Genomic DNA, 22,595 nt, shown 5'->3' with positions numbered 1-22,595 from the left:
GAGTCATGGGGCTTTATTTGGCTAAATATGCTGTCAGTTGGGATAAGGCAAAATTCACCCTCACCTTCAACATGGGCTGGTGCAGTCCGCCTACCCACCTGCAGTTGCTTCTCCAGCCTTAGGGCTGGAATAGAGACATCAGCTCCTCCATGCAACTTGTGTGGCTTGTTAGGTCTGCTCTGGGTCCTCATTACTGCAGATCACGTGGCCTTCTCCCTATATCCCTGCTAATGTAGAGATGCAGCTGAGCAGCTGCTCCCCCAGTGCAGGGCCTAAGTAGTTCTGAGAGCTTTTTTGCTAGCCCTCTGCTGCAGGGTGATTAACACCTTCAGTGATTCTGATCTATCTCTCTGCCCTTAGCTGTGTGCACTGGGCTCCCATTCAAGACAGAACGAGTTGGGCATGTCTATCTCAAATGAGAATTAGGCCCTGTGACATTACTGCACTATGGACCTACAACACTGAATACATGGCAGGATGGGTATAGAGGACAGAGCACACACATTGCCTCCATTTGACCATTGTTTTTAATTGCAAAAGATCTAAAAACTGGAACTTTCCTGTCCTCCATATAACTCACTATACATGGTTCTACTGAATACAGTATTACTAGAGTGAACCTGAGCCACAGCTGTTCTACATGTCTGTCAAAAACTTACCAAATCCAAACCTTTGCCTCAAAAACTCTTTAGGAATCAAAGAAAAGAGTAGGAAATGTTTGTTGTTAATTATTTACAGCCCCCACATCTGTTTGTATAAATGGATGCTATGGCAATTACCTGTATTAATAGATCTGGTTCTTGTGTTGCCCAAGACTTAGTTATAGTGGCAATCACGCTGTTATGGGTTATTAGTTAAACAGCAGACACAGACACACAGGCCTCAGCAATGCTGGTGGTTTTTTTTTTTTTTTTTTTTATTCTCATGTAAAGTTTTTATTGAAAGGAAGGATGCTAAGAAATGGCACTGTGCACAATCATTTTAAGTACTCTTAAGTTGAATGTTACAGAAATAATTTCCTATGCCTGCCATAAAACAAGTGACCTATAAAAATCAAATGCATATGGCTAAGATTGACACAAATTTCAACAATTCTATTGGGATTGAGGCCAACTTTTTACTCTGGTAATAAAATTATTGCAGTTCATGAATGAAAAAGGAGTACTGACTTTAAAGGAAAGGTTTAAAGTGACCCAATGCAAAACCAGAATGCAAATTATAGCCTGCCATTAGCTAAAGTGGTAACAAATAAAAACCACCAGATTCTTCCTTTATTTTGGGTATTGTGAAATGGGTTAAATATGAATAAAAACTGCTCAAGTTATTTTGTTTCTTCGTAGGATAGTGATTATAAATATTTTTAAACAATCCAATTTTACATACATTATATTCACAATTCTTGTTAATTTTTTTTTTAAATAACTAATCTACAAAATGTAACAACAAAGTAGTCACAGTCCAAAAAGTCACTCCAGAATAAAGCCTGTTTAGGTGGCAGTATGGTTATATTGGTACTGCAGCCAGAACAAACATTGAAGCTGAGATAGTTTAGCTTAAATGTTGGATTATATAGTGGATGTTCTTTTCACAGTAAATTCAGCAGCTTTGTATGTTTCTGATTCACTGATATTTTTCTAACGATAATAGTACCACAGTATGTTTTATCTTGGTGTTTTGCAACTCTGCAAAAGTACAAAGCCTAAAGTTAACTTGTGCAATGGGACCCTACCTTTCTTTTCCTGCGGGGCCTTTTTTATCCTCTAACTCATCCTTTCATCCAGTTGTATCAAATGTTAATTTGAAATTGAGAGAGTTGCTAAATCGCTTAGAACATCAAATGCCTGGGTGAATACATACTGCAGCACAGATATGAAACATCACAATTTTGTCTGATGGCTATAAAGCTTGTTGGCCACTTTGTGAAACTGCTGATACAATTGATTTCACTGTAGGCAGCTTTTCAAAGGCTTTTTGTAAGTTATATTAAATACATTCATTACTTTTGTTTTGTTTTGGTTATCACTGTACCTTTATGAGTGGAGTCCCAGCAACTTAAAGAAATAAGCAAACAATAACATTTAAAACATTTTTACAGAAATTAACTGGCAACAACAAGTTGAGACACGAGCCTGAGCTGCAAAGTTTCTACCCTGATCTGAACTCACCTAAAGTGCAGGTGTGCTCAGAGCTGGGGTTTTGATTCTATCTGTTGCTGAAACATGGGCCCTCAGCAAAATTGTGCTATGGACCCAAACTTCGCCACATTTCAAGAAGTGTTTGGCTCAGATAGAGATTGGTTCAGGTACAACTCCAGTAGTTTTAAACAAGAACTCAGTTAAATACAGTAGATGAGTGGGTTAAGAATATCATGATCTGATGCGCTGTTTAGACACCCTGCATTAAAATACTCAGAAACCTGGCAAAAGAAGAGGATTTTCCAAGGTTGAACTCCTTGAGTCGGCGAGTGCTGATTGATAATATGCAACATGAAGCAAAGCAGAATTGCACATTTTGCAACCTATAAGAAAGTGCCACTATGAGCATCTTATCTGCATGCCCTTTGTTTTACACTAATGTTCACTACCCTATTGTCATAGAAAGTTACCAATGCATGGTTTTGGTTGTTTTGGACCTTAAATTTACCGGCGCTTAAGATGATTGTTAGGAAGGTCTTCACTGTATATGGTAATAAAACGATGAATAGTTCAGAAAGAATGTTAATTCTACAAAAATATGACTTTCAGCGTTGAAAATAAATACGTTTCAGTTTATTAAGAGCTGGTGTCAATGCTGAACAAAATACATAGTCTCCAGTAAAGAAACATGTTGGTGAACTGTTCTTTTTTTTCTTCTTTTTTGATTTATTAAAATACAAGTTGGACCTTGTATTTTTTAATATATTATTTATCTCCCTTGGTTACATTTCCTCATAATTGTGACCATCATTCTCCTCAAAGATGAGAGATAGCAAGAGCAGATTTTTTTTTTTTTTAATTTTTAGGAGTCTGGCCACATATGCAGCTGTTTTAAGGGGGAAAAAAACCTTGACAATGAAAAAAAACAAAAAGAAAAATATATTTTCTTTCTAATAAATAAAAATAATTTAAAATGCTAGAGGCTATACATGACTATTTTTGATTATGTTCATTTATAAATGAAATAGTTTCCAAAATACATGGAAGCAATATTAAAGGCAGACAAACAAAGATCTGTCTACTTTATTTTTCCATAACACTCGCCCTTCATAACTTTTCCACCAGTGGGTCGGCATGTAAGAGGAATAAATGTCACATCACCATTCATGAAGTTTGTCAGGCTTTTAAAAAAATAGTTCTGGCCTCCTGTGAGTCAACATTCGTCTTCAACTTCTCTGATTGGTGGTATCAAGCTGCTTGTAGATTTATACTGATTGATCTGATTGGCCATGTGAGTGCTCATGGGCTTGATTTGAATGTTTCTGGGATAGGCATTATCCGTCTCATCTGTAAACCATTTCTTTTCTGCTAAAGAGCAAAATGGATAGAGACAGAACAAGGAGGGAAAATGAGAAGTTTAATTAGTGCAGTGCAAAAAGCAGTCAGTAAAGTTCATAGTGGAAAGGCAATCAATAGAGGGTAACATTGAATAATTGCTAGCAGCAGAGTGCGGTAGATTAATACACCTGAAAACACATATTATAAAAGGAGGAGGAGATGTTTGCAGGGTTGGTAGTAAAGGGTTAAAGAAAACTGGCAGTTTGCTGGGTTGTTTGAATGTACAAGATTTTTAAAGTATGCTCAGAAATAAAAAGGATGAAATTAGAAGCTGGGAGCATGATGTGGTTAGTGCTGGGATACTCTACTAAGGTTTGGGAGGTTTGTTTGGTTCACGGAAGTCTGCACAACTGGCTCAGAAATCATACACGCCCAGGATTTCTTGCACTTCTGCTTCCAGCCCTTACTAGAAATTCAGAGCTGGATGAATCTGAAAAAACATGTTAGTGATGTGGGAAACATTTCAGATCCTTCCTTGGGGTTTGGCACTAGAATACAAAGAGGTTCAAAGTGGGGATTGGGTACCTGGATGTAACAGCCGATGTTTTGATATTGTCAACCTGGCTGCTTGAGTGCTGCTGACCTATCCCATTATATACAGATACAGATGGTTTAGATGACTGGACCAGGTGCCAGCCCCAATATTACATTAGTCTGAATGGATTGTTGATGGTGAATGGTAGCATGGCAGATGAAGCGGGGGGACCAACAGGCAAAGAATGGGAAGAGAAATGGGGAGGCTTTTCCTTTCTCTATGTTCAGTATCCATTTGCATGAATATAGTAACAATTTTAGAGTTTAAATTTGAGGCAGTAGGGGAATATTGGGAGACCAAAAAAGTGCAGTTTGCTGTTTACTTGCATAAGACTTTTTGATGTCTCTGCTGTGGTAGATCCACCCCTTGCACTGTTCAGCCGTGAATAAAACTTGTTAAAAGTCCTGTATGAGAAAATCCTAAATATAGCTAGACTTTTTCCTTAAATTGTTTATAGATTTATATTAGAGCAGAGCTGCTAATGTCACTTCTTAATTACAGGGAAGCTTTTTTGTGTCATATCTCTCCTCTCCCCACTCTTTTGTTTTCCCCTGAGATAAATGAGGGGTTTGGCCGTAGGGATGGAATTTAGATATGGCATATTTGTGTGGTGTTTATGTATTCTTGTTTCTTATGTTGACGGTGGGCTTACATGTATGTAGCCCTTTCCTCCCAAAGGGGATCCCCCTGACTTCACTGCCAGAGTGTACTATACAAACTAACACTTTGCTTATCCTGGAAAGGCAGCCTGGACTGGAACGTGGTGGCTGTTTTAAAAAAAAAAAAAGCAGCAGCAGCACAGGAACACTAAAGAGCTCAGGAGAGGAAGCAGAGACGACGCTATTCAAATGGAACAGCAGGAAATAAGGACAACATTTTCAAACATGGATACCTAAATTTAGGCACCTAAATAGGTGGGCAGAGTTCCAGAAGTGCCGCTCACCCAATGGATACAGCTTTTGGGTACCTATCAGTAGACATCCATCCAGGTCTGAATTTTTTTTTCTAGTGGATTTGATGCTTGTGTATTCTTTTAGAACTTTTAATTAAAACCTTAAATGATTATAAAAGTAGTTATTTATGCCCTGCCATTGAAGGCAAGTCAAGGCTAATATATTGGTTTCTCCTGTCATCTAAGATCCTTTTAAAAAGTCATACTCATTGGAGGTCAGGGTGCTCATTCCCTTCCCTAGTAAAGTTGTCTGAGTCTGAACAATGTTCAATCACCCTCCCCTTACCTATTATAATTAAGCTCCCTTTGATTTGAACAGATTGAACGATAGGAATTCATAATGTTACATCCTGCACAGTGAAGCTAACTGATTAAGTGCTTTAAATTATTCTTCCTGACAGAATGATAAAGTTACAATCTGTTCTGAAATGATCTACAGCTTGCCAGACTCCTACTGCTTCTTTCTACATTCATTTATCTTTTTGTCAAGCAGTATTTTTTTTTTAAAAGCTTCAATTCCATAGATCTTTTAAAGTCATCAGAACATTTGAATTATTAATGAGACTTTAAGGGAAAGCCTGATGGGGGCTGGTTTACGAAAGGGTGTAGGGGAAAAAATCTGGGAATGTGTACACATCAAAATAATTTCAGCTCCATTTAAAAAACCATTTAGTTCAAGTGTGACACATGAACCATTATGCATTTGTGGAAACCAATTTTGCGTGATCTACGATTAAACTAACCTTTCAGAGAGGTGTAAAGTGTGATGGTTATCATGTTTTAAAAGCCTTGCAAGATCACCTAAACAATTTCAAACTAACAGTTTTCAAATGGTTTGTGTTTAAAATGATTTTGAGGCAAGTTAAGCATTGTGTACTTTTATCTGACTTTTTTGCATACCGCTGCACACACTTTGTTTACAAAGAGAACTTGGTGAAAGTTATTTCAATCGCCTGGTGTCAGAAGGAGGAAATGGTGGTGGTGGTGGTGCGAAGGATGAGGATGAACTGCGTCCCCTCTCCTTCCAGCAGCAGATGAAAAGCTTTTCCATCTACCCAGCTTTCCCTGAAATTTGCAACAGCTACACTAGGTAATTGCTAATATATTAGTCTTCACAGTACAATTCATGTTGACCTTTACAAGTACGGGCACTGTCAATTCCCTTTTGCATTCACTCTGTATATAAAATATAGAAAACTACTTGTACATTCCACATTTTTTTTATTTTTTTTTTTTTTGATTTTTTTTTTTTGCTTTTTAATTCCATCACTCCTTAATGCTGAAACTCTGGCTCTTGCATGGTGCTCTCTTGTTTCAGGTGCTGGGACTCATCAGCTCCTTCTTGGCATCCTCGCTCCTTACCTTTTATGTCTCTACTGCTCTGATCATCTTCCTTCTCCGACCACATTATGGCCGGACTGCCTTGAAAGCCACCTTCTCTCTCCTTCAGAACCAGGTTCGAGCTCTCCTCAGCCTTATCTTCAGGCCTCTGTGCTATTCTCCTCTCATCTCATCCTACACCCTCTCTCAGTGATTATATTCTTTTCTTTGATTTCTCTGTCTTGGCTTCACAATCGCTTGTGCTTGTAACAGCCTCCTGCTCTCCCTAAATGACACACCCTGCCTTTCCTTAAATCCATCCATAAAATCCTCTACTTTCAGAAGTCTTCATATATTGAGTTCTCCACCAATGTGGCACTTCTTGGCACTTGAACATTTGTCCATGTGTCACATTTGTCTAAGTGAGAGCCTTGGGTCAGGGAATGATTTTGTAGGTCCTGTTTAAAGTACCCTGTATGCTCTATGAATTCAGGCCAAAATAGCAGTGTGTTGGTCAGTCTGTAATAAAAGACACTGGAATGGCCAACTAATGTCTTGTGGCATGAGACAGAAGGGATTTACCTCTGCTATGAAATGCTAGTTGTTTTTTTTAAAGGGCTACCAGCACCCATAATGGAAACAGCCACTTATAAAGGGTATATGTAATATGCAGAAAAGGGCAATAAGAAAATAAAGAGTCAGAAATGTGTTGCAAGCCCTCAGTTCAGCAAGGTTATAACTCTGTCTGTGAGTAGTCCCAGTGAAGGCAAAAGGGCTATTGTCATGTTCCTAAGGACCTTGCTCTATCGAAACAGCTATTTCTAGAGTCTAGTGCTTAAAATACACATTTATTTTACTAATATTGAAATCTAGCTACATAAAACACATTAGCTTCCATTAAACATTTCCCATAGTTGTTGCACAGTGGGGGTCTGAGACCAGTACCCACTTCACGGCTATTCAGAGCAAATGCTGCCTCTTTAAGGGCGACCGTTTTATTGTGACAAAAGACCGAAGGTAGCTTTTCTTTTAGCTGTAGCATAGAACTGGTGACAGCCCTTACATTTGGTTCAGATAAAGCACCTAGAAGTTTGATCCAAAGCTATTTGAACCCTTTGGCTCTGCTCAGGTGGGCTGGCAATTTCATAAGACTAGGCTTTCTCATGGTATTTTTCAATTTGTGCCTCTGGCATTGGCCTGAAGAACATTTATAATAGTGTAAGGCTAACAAAAGTGGGGAGGAAGGCTAGGTTAGTGGTTAAAGTACAGGACTTGGGGGATCTGAGTTCAGTTCTGACCATAGACTTCCTGTGTAACCTTGGGCAAGTCAATTAATCTTCTCTGTCTCTCAGTTCCAAATGGGGATGTTCTTTATACCATACGTGTGTGTTGAGTGTTAAATCTGAGGTGCTCAGATAGAGGGCCGTATACACAGCTGTCTAGCTAGATTGAATAACAGTTGCCATACAAAACAACTCACTGGCTCAGGTAGTCCAACGGCCTGTAGTAGTGAGTGTTTCAAAGGAAGGCCTAAAGTTCCCTAATACACATAATAGTGCAGAGTGGATTTCTTCTTGCCCCTAGCTAGTGATCAGTTTGCTATAGAAACATGAGCAACTATGGCCTTTTTAATTTTGAAGACAAATAATACAATTACTTTCGCAACCCAAAACCACTTTTTGATTTTGGTTACGGATTGGTGTTCAGATTAGGTCTGTTGGCTCACACCATTCACGTATCCCTCCTTGCTAGAGACTTACTTTTGTTGTTGTTCCTGAGCATCCTTTGGCTGGGACATGGGTTTTATTAAAGACACTGACCACTACACTCACCTGCAAGCTGTATGGCTGCATGTATCTGTGTAAAAGGAATTTTCAGTGATAAAAGTTTTCACTAGTGTTTCTGGGAGTCGTAAATCTGTCTAAAAGAAAATGCTGTAACACAGCGGCTGAGCACCCTGGCCCATAGCCAGTCTGACAGAATATGTTGTGTGTGCATGTAGTAATCTTACTTCATCAATAAAATCTGTAGCTTGAAGAAGGGAGTGTCAACTGGGGAGCTAGTTAGAAACAGCCCCTGATGCCACCTGCAATAAAATATGCTGAAGACGCTGATATTTGGGTGTTGACGCTGTCAAGGGTAGAGTGGTCTGACCCCTTTATGTTCCTTAACAATGCCTGCTGGCCCACTTTTCAGTCTCCAGGGGGGTGCAGAATAGCCCCTTAGCTCACAGCAGGTTCTACAGCTTGGTGGCTGCTCAAGTGCTTCCCCCCGCCCCCCAATCCAAATACGCTTCAGATAGGTGTGTCTCACTCCCCCCCCCCCTTGTAGTATGGTGGGGAACATGCTACTGCTCTGGCAGCTGGCCAGGGAGGTAGATGTCCCAGAATCCCCAGCACCGTAGCCGGCAAAACATGGAATACCTCATAATTCTTATTATTGTGGAGCTGCAAGGGCATTTCCAGTGTTCTAACTTGGGGGCTCTTCCTGTTTCTGTCGCTACAGGCTCTCTAAAAAAAATTGCCTGCCATGGAAAAGTGATACTTCCTGGAGACCATCACCAGACCCAGGCCAGGGGAAGCGGACCCTCTACAAAGGTACGTGCTAGAGAAGTGGGGGTGGGGGTGTCTGGGCATTAGCATTAGGTTTCTTAGGAGGCTTGAGATCTATGGATTCCCCCAAATGAGCCAGTAGGTTTGGGGTTGATGCCATCTGCTTCAAATTGACCCTGAAAAATGTGGTTCAAGTGTGTTACATGAATGGACCCGTGCAGGGTTCACCCACATTTAGTTAGCATATGGTGTCAGGGACTGGCACTGATGATAGTGGTTATGTTGGCGTGTTCACTTTTAGTTGTGAAAGTGCTAATCCCTAAATCCATGAGCATGCCTTCAAAAGTCTCCATCCCCAGAGGCGAGGCAAGGAAGATACTGAACAGCCATAGGGAGTAAGTCAGAGCATACACTTGTTGCAAGCTGTGGTTTGGAGCTAATGTGTTAAAGCAAAATAGTTTCTCAGCTGATACAGAAAAAACAGCTGAGAGCATAACAAAAAGGTAACAATATAGGCAGCCTACTTAAAATTAAATTGTGGTGTTAGACAATCTCGCATGCAATTGCTTCCTAACTAGGAAATACTAGAACTTTCCCCACCCACCCAGGATTGTTAGTTTGGCAGGGGAGTATTTTATGATGATCAATTTGCAGCTCGGTGAAACTGCTCTCATTATTTGTGAATTTTTTTGACTGGTTCTAATGCAGCTCTCCTTGCAAATATACTACAAGGTTTAAGGGATTCGCTAATGGTTGAATAGATAATACAAACTTGCTGTCAATTTATGCACACACACATATTTTATAAAAAATCATGCATTTGGGAGCAGATGTGTTTTGGGGCTAATCAGCATAATTCCCTCTGGTGTTAATGGCAGCTTTGCCTTTATAGGGAAGGCAAGGTTGGGCCTGCTGACTTCAGGGGGAGTTGAGGCCTGCTCAGCCAGTGTCAGGATCTTGGCCCTTTGTCTGTCAGCCTAATGAATGTACATTGGTACCTAATAATTACTTCTTTATAGCGTGATACAAGTTATTCAGACTCTAGTTGGCAATGAAGAATAGGAAGGAAATTTCAGCTTTTGCAAGGTGGTGGTATAATGGATGGGGCACTTTTGTATTTGATGGGCGTATGTGCCTAACTTGCTGTGGGGGAAAGAGAGAGTACAGCAAAAACTATGGAATTTACAGAAAGCACCTAAACAAGCTCAATATCTGAACCATGGAAAGGCCTGTTACCATAGAAACTTGAGAGTTTCACGTAATTGTTCCTATAGGAATACAACTCCCTCTGGCTTTTCCTTTACAGGAGTATTCTTTAACCAAAGGTTGTCTTATGGCTTTCAAATACAAGACACACAACATTGTAATCTTCTACCTTTTGTACAATTTTTCACCTTTGGGGTGGAGCAGAGTACTTTAAACCAAACATTTTTATGTATATATTCTGGGACAAATTCATTCAATGCTGCCATAACTCAACTTAAATCAATGGAATTATGCTGTCTTACACCAATAGTTAATGTGGTCCTTATATTTGTAAAAGTAAACAATGAGTTTACCAGGAGTAGCAGTTAGAAATGGGGGGTGACAGCAATTCTTGACTTTGGGTAGCTCTGGATCTCTGGGGTGATGGAAAATTTCCATAGTGTCATTGAAAATGTTATAAAATATTTTTGAGGCTAGAGAGCCCTAATCTGGTTTAAACACTCCGCTATTTGTCATATACAAAGGAAAACAGTCTCTGTTGTCCACTGTAAAAAAAAATCCTCATAGTTTCCTATATATGATTCAACCTGCTTGTATATTGACATCAATATAAATGTATTTGGCCCAATCCTCAAGTCCTTTTTCACTCCTCCTGCCTTAGGCAAAATTCCCATGGAGAATTAGTCCTTAGTAATGCCATGGAGGATCTCATATTTAGTGTTTCATTTTCTGCTCTGTTCCCAAAGTGGACAAATTGGTTCTCTAATTGTCTATCGCTTTTCTGTCTAAGACAGAAATGATCATATCTGAAAAATAGTATTTGCATAAATGTGCATGCATAGAAGTCTGCCACAACTGATTCCATATTAACTCCCTATTCAGAGGAAAATGAAATGGTAACAGAAAAGCATGTTAAAGCTGCTAAAAGTGTATAATTGGTATCAAATAAAACTTAGTCAATGTAAACATAAAAATGTTCGTGAACTTGGTTAAAGAGTGTGGGAGAGAAGTGGAATGGAAGTGAGGATTTGGCAAGTTGAAATGATGTCTGCAATAGGTAAACATTTTTACTGTGCAGGTACATAGATGGTTAGTAGAGGACACGTGCAATTAAAAGGCAAGCAGATGAGAGGATAAAAATAAAATAGGGTTGAGCAACAGCAGCAGCAGCCAGTTTTACTTTTGATTTAGGAAAAAAAGCAAAACAATTAAAAAAATAAACCAGTAACTGAATAAAGTTTGTAATTTTTTTTTTTAATTCCACAAGTTTTCACAAGGACAACGTTATAGAAGGAAACCCACAGCAGTTGCTAGGTCATGCAGAACCATTAATTGTCATACCTTGGCCCATTCTATTCATCCTTGTTGCACTTTAGAAAGAGAAGTAAGCTATGTAAGTTTTACAATGCTTTTAAACTGTCAAATTTCCTGTTGAGCACTTTAACTGGCACAGCCTTGTAGTTATGACTGTTCTTAGGGCAAAACTTCATAACTATTTTCAAAGAATACCTGAATTTGTCTTCATATGCAAGAATTTTTGGGATGGGGGACAAACATAATTTGAAACACCTGCCCTTGATAGGACTTGCAGCTGCATTTGATTACACACACACGCGCACACACACAATAATTTCTCATTTCAATCATTATGCTTAACGCTGCACCGATGCACTGTGGGTAGCCCCAGTTGTACCATACCAGGTTTTGTCAGTAAAAGTGCTTGACTTCATTGTCAATTCACACAGCAAGCAAAGCTCCAAAATTACCATGCTTGGGGAGGGGAGAGGGGAGAAAACAGCACTAACCATAAAAACACCTCTTGCGGTTTGGCAGCTACCATGCTACTCCTCCTCTGCCTGGTTTGCATATGTGTCCTAGAGACACACCTTCTGTGCTGGGCAGCCAATCACAAATGAAGTAGGGGGTATGATTTCATGGCATCCTCTTCCCCACAGCATTTAAAATAGGTTTGAAAAATACATTTTTGTGGCTTTCTATCTTAGGCGTCCTTTCTTTATTGTATTTAATTTTCTGCCATAATTTTAGCATAGCTAACTGAATAACTGGTAAGCAATTCAAATTCTGGCAAGTGCAGGGAAGGTGAGGTGGCTGCACTGCAAGTATTACAGTACTCCTCCCCTGCCTCCAATATTGTGCTTAAGAGCAGCCTAGCACACAGCATGTTTCCTTCTGCTCCCCTCTAGTCCATGAGTAGCCACTATTGGGTTTGGAAATACATATAGGTTAATGTGTGGGACATCCTCCATTACACACCCCTTCACAATGCTGAAGGACCACAGAGGAGCTCCTTCTCCCCTGTACTCCTCCAAAAGCATTGCTGGCATGCATCCTTCACAAACCAGAACACGGTCCAGGTTTTCCTCCTATTAATTAGGACATTTAATGAAGGGTCTATACCAAACTTGACTAAGTTAAAGTCCCCTGAAGACTGATACTTAGGGGATGATACTTAAACATGGAAAAATACTTTCTCTTCTCTGTTTATAAGGTGAATTAGTTACCTTTTCAAAGATGTAAAAGTACTGGGAAAGCAGTTTTTAATGACTTACATCCAAGAAACATATGGCTTTTCATCCCAAATGTCAAAAGTGAAAGAAAATATAGCTACTCATGTGGCAGTATAAATAGAAAGAATAATAATTTAACATGCTATTAGACACTTTTTTAAAACTTAGAGTTTTACAACTCCATGCCTGGAAAATTTCAGAGTTAAAGGGAGGAGATGTTCTCTCTAAAAGGACAGTATTTTAAAGAATGTCCTTATACAAGTCTGTGATGTTGTTACTTTGGTATAGAGCAGGTGCTTAATAATCTATACAAATGGTGAAAGCCTTATGCTATTTCAGCTTTGACATGAAACAATCAGTAGTTTGTTTTTTTTCAATGGGTAAGCCTTCTAAGCTTCAAATAAAGGTACTAACTTAACAAAAACCCCAATACAGCAACACTTCTGCATTAAATAACTTTCTTTGTGTAACTCTGACATCAAGTGTTCATGCCAAACACCTTCTGATAGGTAGAGTAGTTGCTACGGTGAGTTATTTATGTTTTTGGCATGCCTATGGGTTTAGGTTTTTTCCCCCTTAGCATCATTGGTCCGTCTGCTTTGTTGCTGTTGTGCTTAAGGGTTTTATGGTGGTGAAATAAAAATGATAATTACATGCACACTGTCATAGATATGTAAAATATGTGTACAAAAAAGGAGGGAGAAGAACTCCATAGGAAAACAGGGAAACACCAACTGGGAGGAATGGGTGGCAGATGCAGGTGTCACACACAGTAGGGGTGGGTACACATATCAAAGTCTATCTTCTTGCACATACTTCTGTTTTTCCCGGGAGTCCCGAGTCTTGGTGCGGTTCTGTCGGTTTGCTGTCGATGGGATAGAGTGTACCGATGAGCTCTTTTTGCTGGAGGAGTAGGAAGAATGGGACGAATGAGAGAGACTGGCCCGGGACTGGCCAGCATTGTGGTCAAATTGCATCAAACAGAAGATCAAGTCTGTGGGCACAAGCTCAAACTCATAGGGTGGATTTGTGATAACATAGCTGGAAAAGAAAAAAAGAAAGTGGCTTTAGATTTGCATTAAAATCTCTGCTAGCAACATTTATCTGAAATTTTGCACTTCTGCCTCCTTAGTTGTCATATGTATTCAGCTTGTATAACGACCTGGGAACCTACTCAGAGATCACCTGTGTCAGGCTGCCACAAGCAGTGGAGGCTTCTGAGCCAAATATTCTCCACATGGTCCCCTCACCTTTGAAACTCATTCCACCACCTTGGACACTTTGGTGGGGAAGTCTAGCGGCCTCAAGAAACAGCAGTAATGCACTAGCAAAAACAATTAAAAAATTAAGTGTGGTCCATGGTGGGCTATTTAAGTACTGTCAAGGAGCACTACAGGGAAAAAAAAGATGTTCTTTTACAATGAATGTGTATATACAATGTATGAAAAATAAATTAATAAACACTGCAGTAAGGCTAAACATTGTCTCCGTGATCTCGAGGCGCATTTATAAATGCAAGAAAAACAACACCTACATTTGCAGATGCAAACAAAAACTGCCAATTAACCTGAAGCCTCACAACGTCAAACAACTCCGTACAAGGCCAGGGTAGCTTACAAACTCTCTCAATGAAATTCTGCATGCATGTGGTGCTCACTGACTTCAGAAGGCAGGCCCCACGCTGTATCCAACAGCAGAATTATGTTTTTTCTTTTACATCACTGATATTCGTAGATTGACCCTTACTCAGTCCACAACTATTCAGTAAGCATTTTATGTGAGTAAGTCAATGGGAATTTTTTGCTTATGTAAGAAATCATTACAAACTGATCAAGAATGCCAAAATTTGGCTCTACCATTTTTTTTTTCTCCAAGTGAATTTAGTGCTTATGAGAGATCTGGCTTGGCAGTCTTGGAGACAGGACCGGCTCCAGGCACCAGCCTAGCAAGTAGGTGCCTGGGGCGGCACGTCCGGCTGTTCGGCAGCGGGGCCGTCACTCCCTCTCGGAGCGAAGGACCTGCTGCCGTAGAATGAAGTGGTGGTAGAGCTGCCGCCGCTTGCGATCGCGGCTTTTTTTTTCTTCCTTTTTCTGCTTGGGGTGGCAAAAACGCTAGAGCCGGCCCAGCTTGGAGACTGAAGTATCTTCCTTATCCACAGAATAGCTAGCAAAGTGACAACCAAAGTTTCACTGCACTGCTCTATCCAAAGTCCAAACTTGAAGGAACCACCTCAGAGAGGGTTGCTTATTTGCCATACCCATTCAGTTGTGAGTCTTTCTGCAGCATTTGTGAATGAGCAGATTAGGGCCTGTTACAGTGGGGTTTGTGTGATGTAGTTATCGTCTAGTAAAGTAAAACCCTCTACTCATAGAAGCTTAGCAAACTGATGGCCAAATGATGTAGTGGCCTAAGTGACTGTGGTCCTCTTTGATGCATACATTGGCTCAGATCCTGCTCCCACTGAAGCCCATGGAAATGTTGTCTTGACAACTTCTGTGCAATCAGAATATGGCATTAAGATGGGGATCTATATGTTTTTCATTGCGCAGAAGCCAAGTCTTGATCCATTAACTGAAGGCAATGATGAGAAAATGCACCTAGCCCAAATAGAAAACCGATGGGAAAGTTTTACTGAGGATGTCGGCTATGCAATATGATATTGCTCTGAGAACAGTGCTTCTCACAGTCTGAGCCCCATCACAGAGAAAACTGTGGCTACTATTATCTAAGTACAGAAGAGGTTAAAGTTATGTAATAAAGTAGGTTATAACATCATCAGGACTATATTAATGATACTAATTTACTGCTGATTAAATATAGCAAACAGTAAAGTCCCCCCCTCCCGAACTGTAAGTAAAATAGCTTGGGTTATCATAAATGAGACTAAGTAAGGATGCAATTAAAGATATGGTGCTGTCTGAGCATTTAAACTACCACGTCATTAGAAGAGCTCAAAAGCGTTTCTCTTTCACCAACAGAAGTTGGGCCAATAAAAGATATTACCTCACCCACTTTGTCTGTGTAACCACCAGGGCTACACCGCCACTTCATTTTTGTCAAATAAAACAATATTCTATGGTATGGTTTGAATTGGTTAGAGTTCCACTAAGGGCTTATCACTAAGGCTCACCAAAGAATTGGAAGAGGTATTCGTGTCACAGTGATACAGAAAGTGGTTGGGGAACGGAGAAAACTGTTTAAACATCATTTGTGCCCTGTAAAAGGCATCTGGATTGTCCACAGCAGGAAGAATGAAGTAAAAGTCTAGACATACCGTTTAGTGCATTGGCTAGGTGTGCTTAGATGTGCATCCCTCAATCGGTAAATTCCAAAACAAAGCATATTGTATGTTTTCAGTGCTTTACAAAACAGATCTCCATAACAACCACCATCCTAGGAGACAAAACAAAGGGGGGGGAGGGTATTTTCAGTCTGCTTCATGCCTTGGCACAGAATCACAATCTGTTGTTTACCTGTCACAGCTGAGAAACAATTAGTCAAGAAAATCCCAAATCTAAATGTTGAATTGCAAAACTGTGTATGTATAGGATGTTATTGTCCAGTGATTTTATTTGATGGGAACTTGTGATCATTGAGTGACTCTGATTTTAACTGGAAGAATAAGATTTGGGGACAGAGAATAGATGTTCTATCATTTGAGAGAAACATGGTCTCAACAAAATGATGATTAAGAATGTGTGACATTTTTTGCTCCGATTTTGAGAGTATGCATGTTGTGAAAGAAAATCAGTATGGAGAGCAAAGTGGTGCTGCTTTAGAACCTTGCAAAAAGCATAATTTGTAGATGATGGAGATGAAGGGGGAAATTTTCCCACAAGTTCTGGTTCAAAATACTGAATTAATTGGCTCTAATAAAATAGTCACCCTTTTAAAATTCTGTTAATTTCATAAATAATCCATTGGATTATCATGAGTTAACAATTAAGCTTCATTTGGGTAGATATAATTCATTGGCTCTTAGACATGATGGGGCAGATTTCAGCTACTGTAAATTGGCTTAGCTCCACTGATGCACTCCAGCTGAAGTTCAAGATCAGTACCATATTGAGAATTGGTATTAATTCTTTCCAGTTTGCGTGTCTACACTTTGAGAGCTATGAGTGAAGGGTGCTAGTTAAGAGCAGTTATATGGAGGCAGGAAAAACAATTGAGCCTCCAAAACCTAACTCAGTGTTTTCCTGGTATCTTTGATATTAATTGCACTTCTAATACAGATAGGGTGAGTCTAAGTAATTAATATACCCATTCTACAGACGAGTTCACTGATCGTTGTAGATTCTCCCATATGGAGACAGTGGCAGAGCTTGGAACAGAACTCAGGACTCCTGTGAATGAAGACCCTGTTTATAATACTGTACAGTGACTTAGACAATCCAGAATTCTGTTGCATCACATGACACAATATTGGCTGCAGCTAAAATATTCATATAAAAACTATTGCATGGTATGTGTATTTAGTAAAATTACAGTACAATTATGATGTCAAATTCATTCAATGTTGTCAAATAGCCATGGAATCCCAGTGTCTTGGAACTCTCAGAATATAACAACAACATCTCAATTGCCATACTGCAGAAGACAAGGGGTCTGTCTTGTCCAATAGCCTATCTCTAGTGCTTCCAAGGGAGGTGTATGGTGGACTGTGATAGAATAACTTGAATATATCAGAAATTCCTGATCCATCCATTAGTGTCTGTCTTATGCCAGTTTAAGAGTTTATATCCCTTCTAAAAACTATTTTTTCTCTTATCTAATGTAACCCTCCTGGGGAAGTTAGCTTAATGTAGAGCTGGAGCTGCAACAATATTTGTAGTTACTGAGTGAAAGATGTTCTCTAGTATTTGAAAATAAGATATGTTTAGGTTACTTAATTTAATGGCCAACTTTAGCTGAATGCTGCAGCATTTGGTCAAAGGCTTGATCCCCACTTTCAAACATTTGACCATTAAATCATAGAATCATAGGACTGGAAGAGACCTCGAGAGGTCTTCTAGTCCACTTCCCTGCATTCAAGGCAGGAATAAATATTACCTAGACCATCCCTGACAGGTGTTTGTCTAACCTGCTCTTAAAAAATTTCCAATGAAAGAGTTTCCACAACCTCCCTAGGCAATTTTTCCTGGTGCTAACTACCCTGACAGGAAGTTTTTCCTAATGTCCAACATAAACTGCCCTTGCTGCAATTTGAGCCTATTACTTCTTGTCATATCCTCACAGGTTAAAAAGAACGATTTTTCTGCCTCCTCCTTGTAACAACCTTTTATGTACTTAAAAACTGTTATCATGCCCCCCCTCAGTCTTCGCTTCTCCAGACTAAAAGAACCTAATGTTTTCAATCTTCCTTTATAGGTCATGTTTTCTAGACCTTTAATCATTTTTGTTGCTATGCTCTGGACCTTCTCCAATTTGTTCATATCTTTCCTTTGCCTAGTAGCTCTAGTTATTTTATTAAATGTTCAAGAAGAATTATTACTTTGACCAAATTAATGAACATTTCAGGCAGCTGGCCAATGCAACAGTATGACTATGACCCACACACTAATGGGACTTATTCACCCAACAGTGTGTGGGTCAGTTCAATGGGTCAGTGAAATGTAGTCAGTTCAGAGGTGGAACACAATAGCAGCAACTCCAGAGTTTGTATAAGGGAAATTACAGAAATAACTTTAATTGTTATTTTATTGGTATTCAAGGTAGGCTGAAATTAACTACCCAAGTATCAATACTTTGGCAGGAAATGCTGTTTTACTTGCCTAAATGTTAATCTGAGAATCCAAATTAAGGATCTGTTCATCCTATCAAGATGATCAAGTTTAAAAATCTTTTTTTCATCCTCCTTTGACTTTTGCAGTAAATGATGGGTGATTGGCTGAGTGTGTGTAATTTTGTAGCCTGTCCATTGATTTAAGATTGCATTTACCAGTTCTGATCATGGAGAATGGAGTACTGTGTTCCATGAAATCACAGAAAATCTGATTAATTTATAATGAAGGTCAACCCTGTAACACCATGAATGGTGAAATGGATGCTTCGGAAAAGCATGAGCAAGATTTATAAGATATGGCATTTCGGTTTGGTTCAAATAAATGTCTCTATATGTCTAGATGCTTATTGAAACTCAGAACTTTTTAAATTTTGGGTACTGGGATGGGAAAATCAGAAAAAGAGGTTCTCGCATGATTTTTTGCATCTGTGGATTTCAAATAGGTTGGAAACAACACAATATAAACTTCCTTGCTGTATATTCAAGCTGATGTTTATGGTCTTAGCAAAAACCAGGAAGTTCAGGGGCACACACAGAAAAAAAATGCTAATAACCCTATCAAATCACCACAAAGATTCAGGTTTAGTTCACCTTTAGAAAGAGGGTTTCGTGTCAGCTCTTATTTTATCCAAACTGTCTCACCCATTCCTTCGGACACTGTGAAGAACTACACGTTTTTTTTTTAATGGCACTGGCTCTATGAAGCAATTTTAGTGTCTTTCTGAAAAAAATTTAGCAGAGTAGATTTGGAGGATGCAGCCACTGAAGGGACCTGAGGAACTCCTTACAGAAACTATATCTTTTATATTGTCATTTCTGGCTTATAGAGCCGCTTCTTAATCAGGGTAGGGGCAGTTTGGTACTCAGAGCAGCAATGTATCACCAGATCTGCCCAAAATTTCAAGTGGACTCCATGGCTTTCAGGGGAGAAATTTAAAAAGAGGAACACCGTGTTCATTGTTATGGAAACGATTTTTTAAAAATTCAGCAGACGATGAAACAGTTACGGAACGGCTGCCTTGATATTACTTTTCTTTTATGATCTTACCCCTAGGTCTGCAAATGGCCCATCATACAAAGCCAACTGAGCAACTCGACACCTGTCCCTGTTTGCAAGTGTCTGGGGTGTGCTGTAGCCTCCTCTCAGTGCATTCTCCTCAGCAATCAGCGCTTCCAGCTCTGGTGTGGCTCCTCCTGTTACCAACGTCCGTATCAGTGTGAGGATATTGTCATTGAAGTATGTCTGCAGAGATAAAAGAAAGCTCTTTAAGCAAACACCATTAAAGTCACAACTGAAGACATCCAAATTACAACTTTTCTGGGTTTCTGCTGTTTAAAGTTCTTGGCTGTCTCTTCAAATAATTTTACATAGAAAATGAAAAGACAGCAGCCTCCAATTACTCTATTTTCTTCTATCCCATTAGGCTCCTACACTAGATCCTGCCTTTTAAACACCAATTCAGGCTGATTTTTATTAAAGAACAAAAATTTGAATGATTTATGTTTCCTATAATTGGTGTTAGTAGTGATGCAATGACTGCTTTCCTTCTCATTGCCTTCATGTCTAATAACAGGCTTTAGGACATGTAATTGTAAAATTCAGACCACATTTAAAGCATACATGGGCTAGATTGCCTTTTTATACTTGTCACCAATTCGTTGGGGAGCTGCCTTTGTGCTGCAAATGTCATTACTTATTACTGTGGCTGGACTCTAGCAGTCTAACCGATGTATTGCACTAAACATCTTATTACGAGACTTGACAGTGTTCAGACATAAGCATGTATCAATTAAACATTTTGAGTTCATTCCAGATAAATGTATGATGAGTTTGGGATCCTGGTGGTCCTTTTAAAAAACTCTAGAGTATAGGGTAAGTGTGGTTTATTAGGGAAGATTTACTCCACACTGACATTTTGCCAGCATCTGTAGCATTGTCTGTCAGGCAAACAATGGGCATTTTAAATATTAATTTAATGCCAGATGAATGATTTTCAAGTTCATTTAAAAGTATACTGGTCTAGTTCAAAGATACTCAGTTAAATATCTACACTATACAATGTGTACTGACAACATGCACTGTTAAAAAACAGAATACTCAAAAAATGACCACCCCCAAAAATCAGCCACTATTACTTCCAATCCTACTGATGTCTAGTGTTTTTAGAAGACTTGCACATAAAGGAAGCAGATTAGGAGAAAAAGATTCATTTACATATCTTGGGGGCAAAGGACTTGCCTTATTGCCTACTGTGGAAGTTAGACCAGATGGCTATTAATACTTAGTCCTCAAATTGTACTTTTCATCCACAGATCTCAGTGCTAACTACAAAGACAGGGAAGCACCACTATTTACATTTCACTGATGGGGAAACAGAGACACATAGAGGTGAAGTGACTTGTCTTAGGTCACACAGCAGGTCAGAGAGTAGAGTTAGCTTCCAGACCAGTGCCTTATTCTCATTACCTTCAGCATCTCTCATGGACTCTCATAATCTCAGTTTTATTGTTCAGATTTGACCACCATGAAAAATTTTTCTTCTCAATAGTGAGTTGTGATTGCTATGAAAGCTTCATTTTCATGACTTCAGGCCCCTGCTGTTGTCTAAATTACAAAAAAAGCCAGTCTAGATAAATACAATTTATCTAGTGGAACAAAATAACCAGAATTGTCCTTTTAGTAATTACATACTCCTAGACAATTATTACTGTGTTTTGCCTACTTTATGCATGTATTTACCTGATTGATCAGAATTGCCCCTAAATGTGATATTTGTTTACTAATCTAAGGGGAAGTGGGGCATATACTTAAATGTTTAAAAACTGGAAGCAATGAAGAACATTTTATGATCACTTCCAAAGGGGTAATCGGAAGCAAAGGAGAATATCGGAGGGGCGGAATCCTGAATGATAGGATTACAGTGATAGTATTAGTACATATGATAAATTATGACTTAATTGGCATCAATGAGAATTGGTGGGATAATTAGAGGGTACAGCTTGTTCAGGAAGGACAGTAAGGGAAGAGGTTGCATTATACATCACAAATGCTTTCACTTGTTCTGATGGCCAGAAGGAGGTGAAAGGCAGACCAAAGTATGTGTGTGGGGAAAACAAGCATGGCATCATGATAAGGGCCTGCGATAGATCACCAGCACAGGAGGTGGATGAGGCATTACTAGGACAAACAACAGAAATTTCCAACACATGAGACCGGGTAGTAATGGGGGACTTCTGTTGGAAAAGTAAGATGCCAAAACACAAAATGGCCAGTAAGTTCTTGGAATGTGCTGGGGACTTCTCACTTCAGAAGTAACCAAGTGGGCAGCTTTAGACTTGATTCTGACTAGGAAGAAATCGTTTGCGAATCTGAAAGTTGAAGACAATTTGGGTGAAAGTGACCATAAAATGATTTTAAGGAAAGGAAGGCATTAGAGCAGCAGAATAAGGACAACGGCCTTCAGATTAACTGCTAGCTAAGGTCCCATGGGAAGAAAATGTAAGAGAAAAAGGAGTTGAGGAGAGCTGGCAGTTTCTTATTAATGGCAAACGCTCCAGGTGTGAAGGAAGAGACCAACATGTCTCCATCAGGATGACCTATTAAGGAATCCTACAAAAAGTGTAAATATGGACAATTTGCTAAGGCTGGTTACAAAAGAATAGCACAAGCATGTAGGGACAAAATCAGAAAGGCTAAAGTACAAAATGAATTACAACTATCAAGGGACATAAAAAGCAATACATTAGGAGAAAGACCAAGAAAAGTGTAGGTCCACTACTTAAGGAGCGCTCATAACTAAAGACTGAGGTGTTTAATGCTTACTTTGCTTCAATCATTACTATAAAGGGTAATGGTGACCTTAATAACAAGGAGGAAGACTCACAATCCAAAATAGGGAAAGAACAGGTTAAAGAACATTTAGACATATTCAAATTGGGAGGGCCTGATGAAATTCACCCTAGAGTACTTATAAAACTTAGCTGAGGTAATCTTGGAACCATTAGCAACTCTTTGAAAGACACGTGAGGTCCTAGAGGACTGGAGAAGGGCAAATATGCACCTATCTTTTAAAAAAGGGACTGGGGGAATTATAGATCAGTCAGCCTAACTTTGATACCTGGAAAGATATTGGAGCAAATTTTTAAACAATCAGTTTGTAAGCACCTAGAGGCAGGGCCGGCTC

The 22,595-nt window shown here is 39.3% G+C and overlaps 1 protein-coding gene across 2 annotated transcripts in view; it reads right to left on the bottom strand.

Annotated features, from left to right (window-relative positions):
- Positions 1-3,041: 3,041 nt before the first annotated feature.
- Positions 3,042-22,595, bottom strand: part of LOC112106608 (calcium-activated potassium channel subunit alpha-1) — a 916,252-nt gene continuing 896,698 nt past the window's right edge. The window contains exons 25-28 of one of the 2 annotated variants that reach the window (XM_026653705.1): positions 19,460-19,654; positions 15,901-16,019; positions 13,443-13,667; positions 3,042-3,503 (exon numbers count right to left, since the gene is read on the bottom strand). In XM_026653705.1, the coding sequence (XP_026509490.1) occupies positions 3,479-3,503; positions 13,443-13,667; positions 15,901-16,019; positions 19,460-19,654 (564 nt within the window). In that variant the 3' untranslated portion in view covers positions 3,042-3,478. The remainder of the gene's footprint in view (positions 3,504-13,442; positions 13,668-15,900; positions 16,020-19,459; positions 19,655-22,595) is intronic. The other variant, XM_026653706.1, reaches the window with a different exon arrangement.

Source organism: Terrapene carolina, unplaced genomic scaffold (genome assembly GCF_002925995.2).
Source record: "Terrapene carolina triunguis isolate 2854851 unplaced genomic scaffold, T_m_triunguis-2.0 Scaffold147, whole genome shotgun sequence".
NCBI classification, from domain to species: Eukaryota; Metazoa; Chordata; order Testudines; family Emydidae; genus Terrapene; species Terrapene triunguis.
The sequence above is the reverse complement of the archived record's forward strand: the minus strand, read 5'-3'. Positions and strand labels throughout refer to the sequence as shown.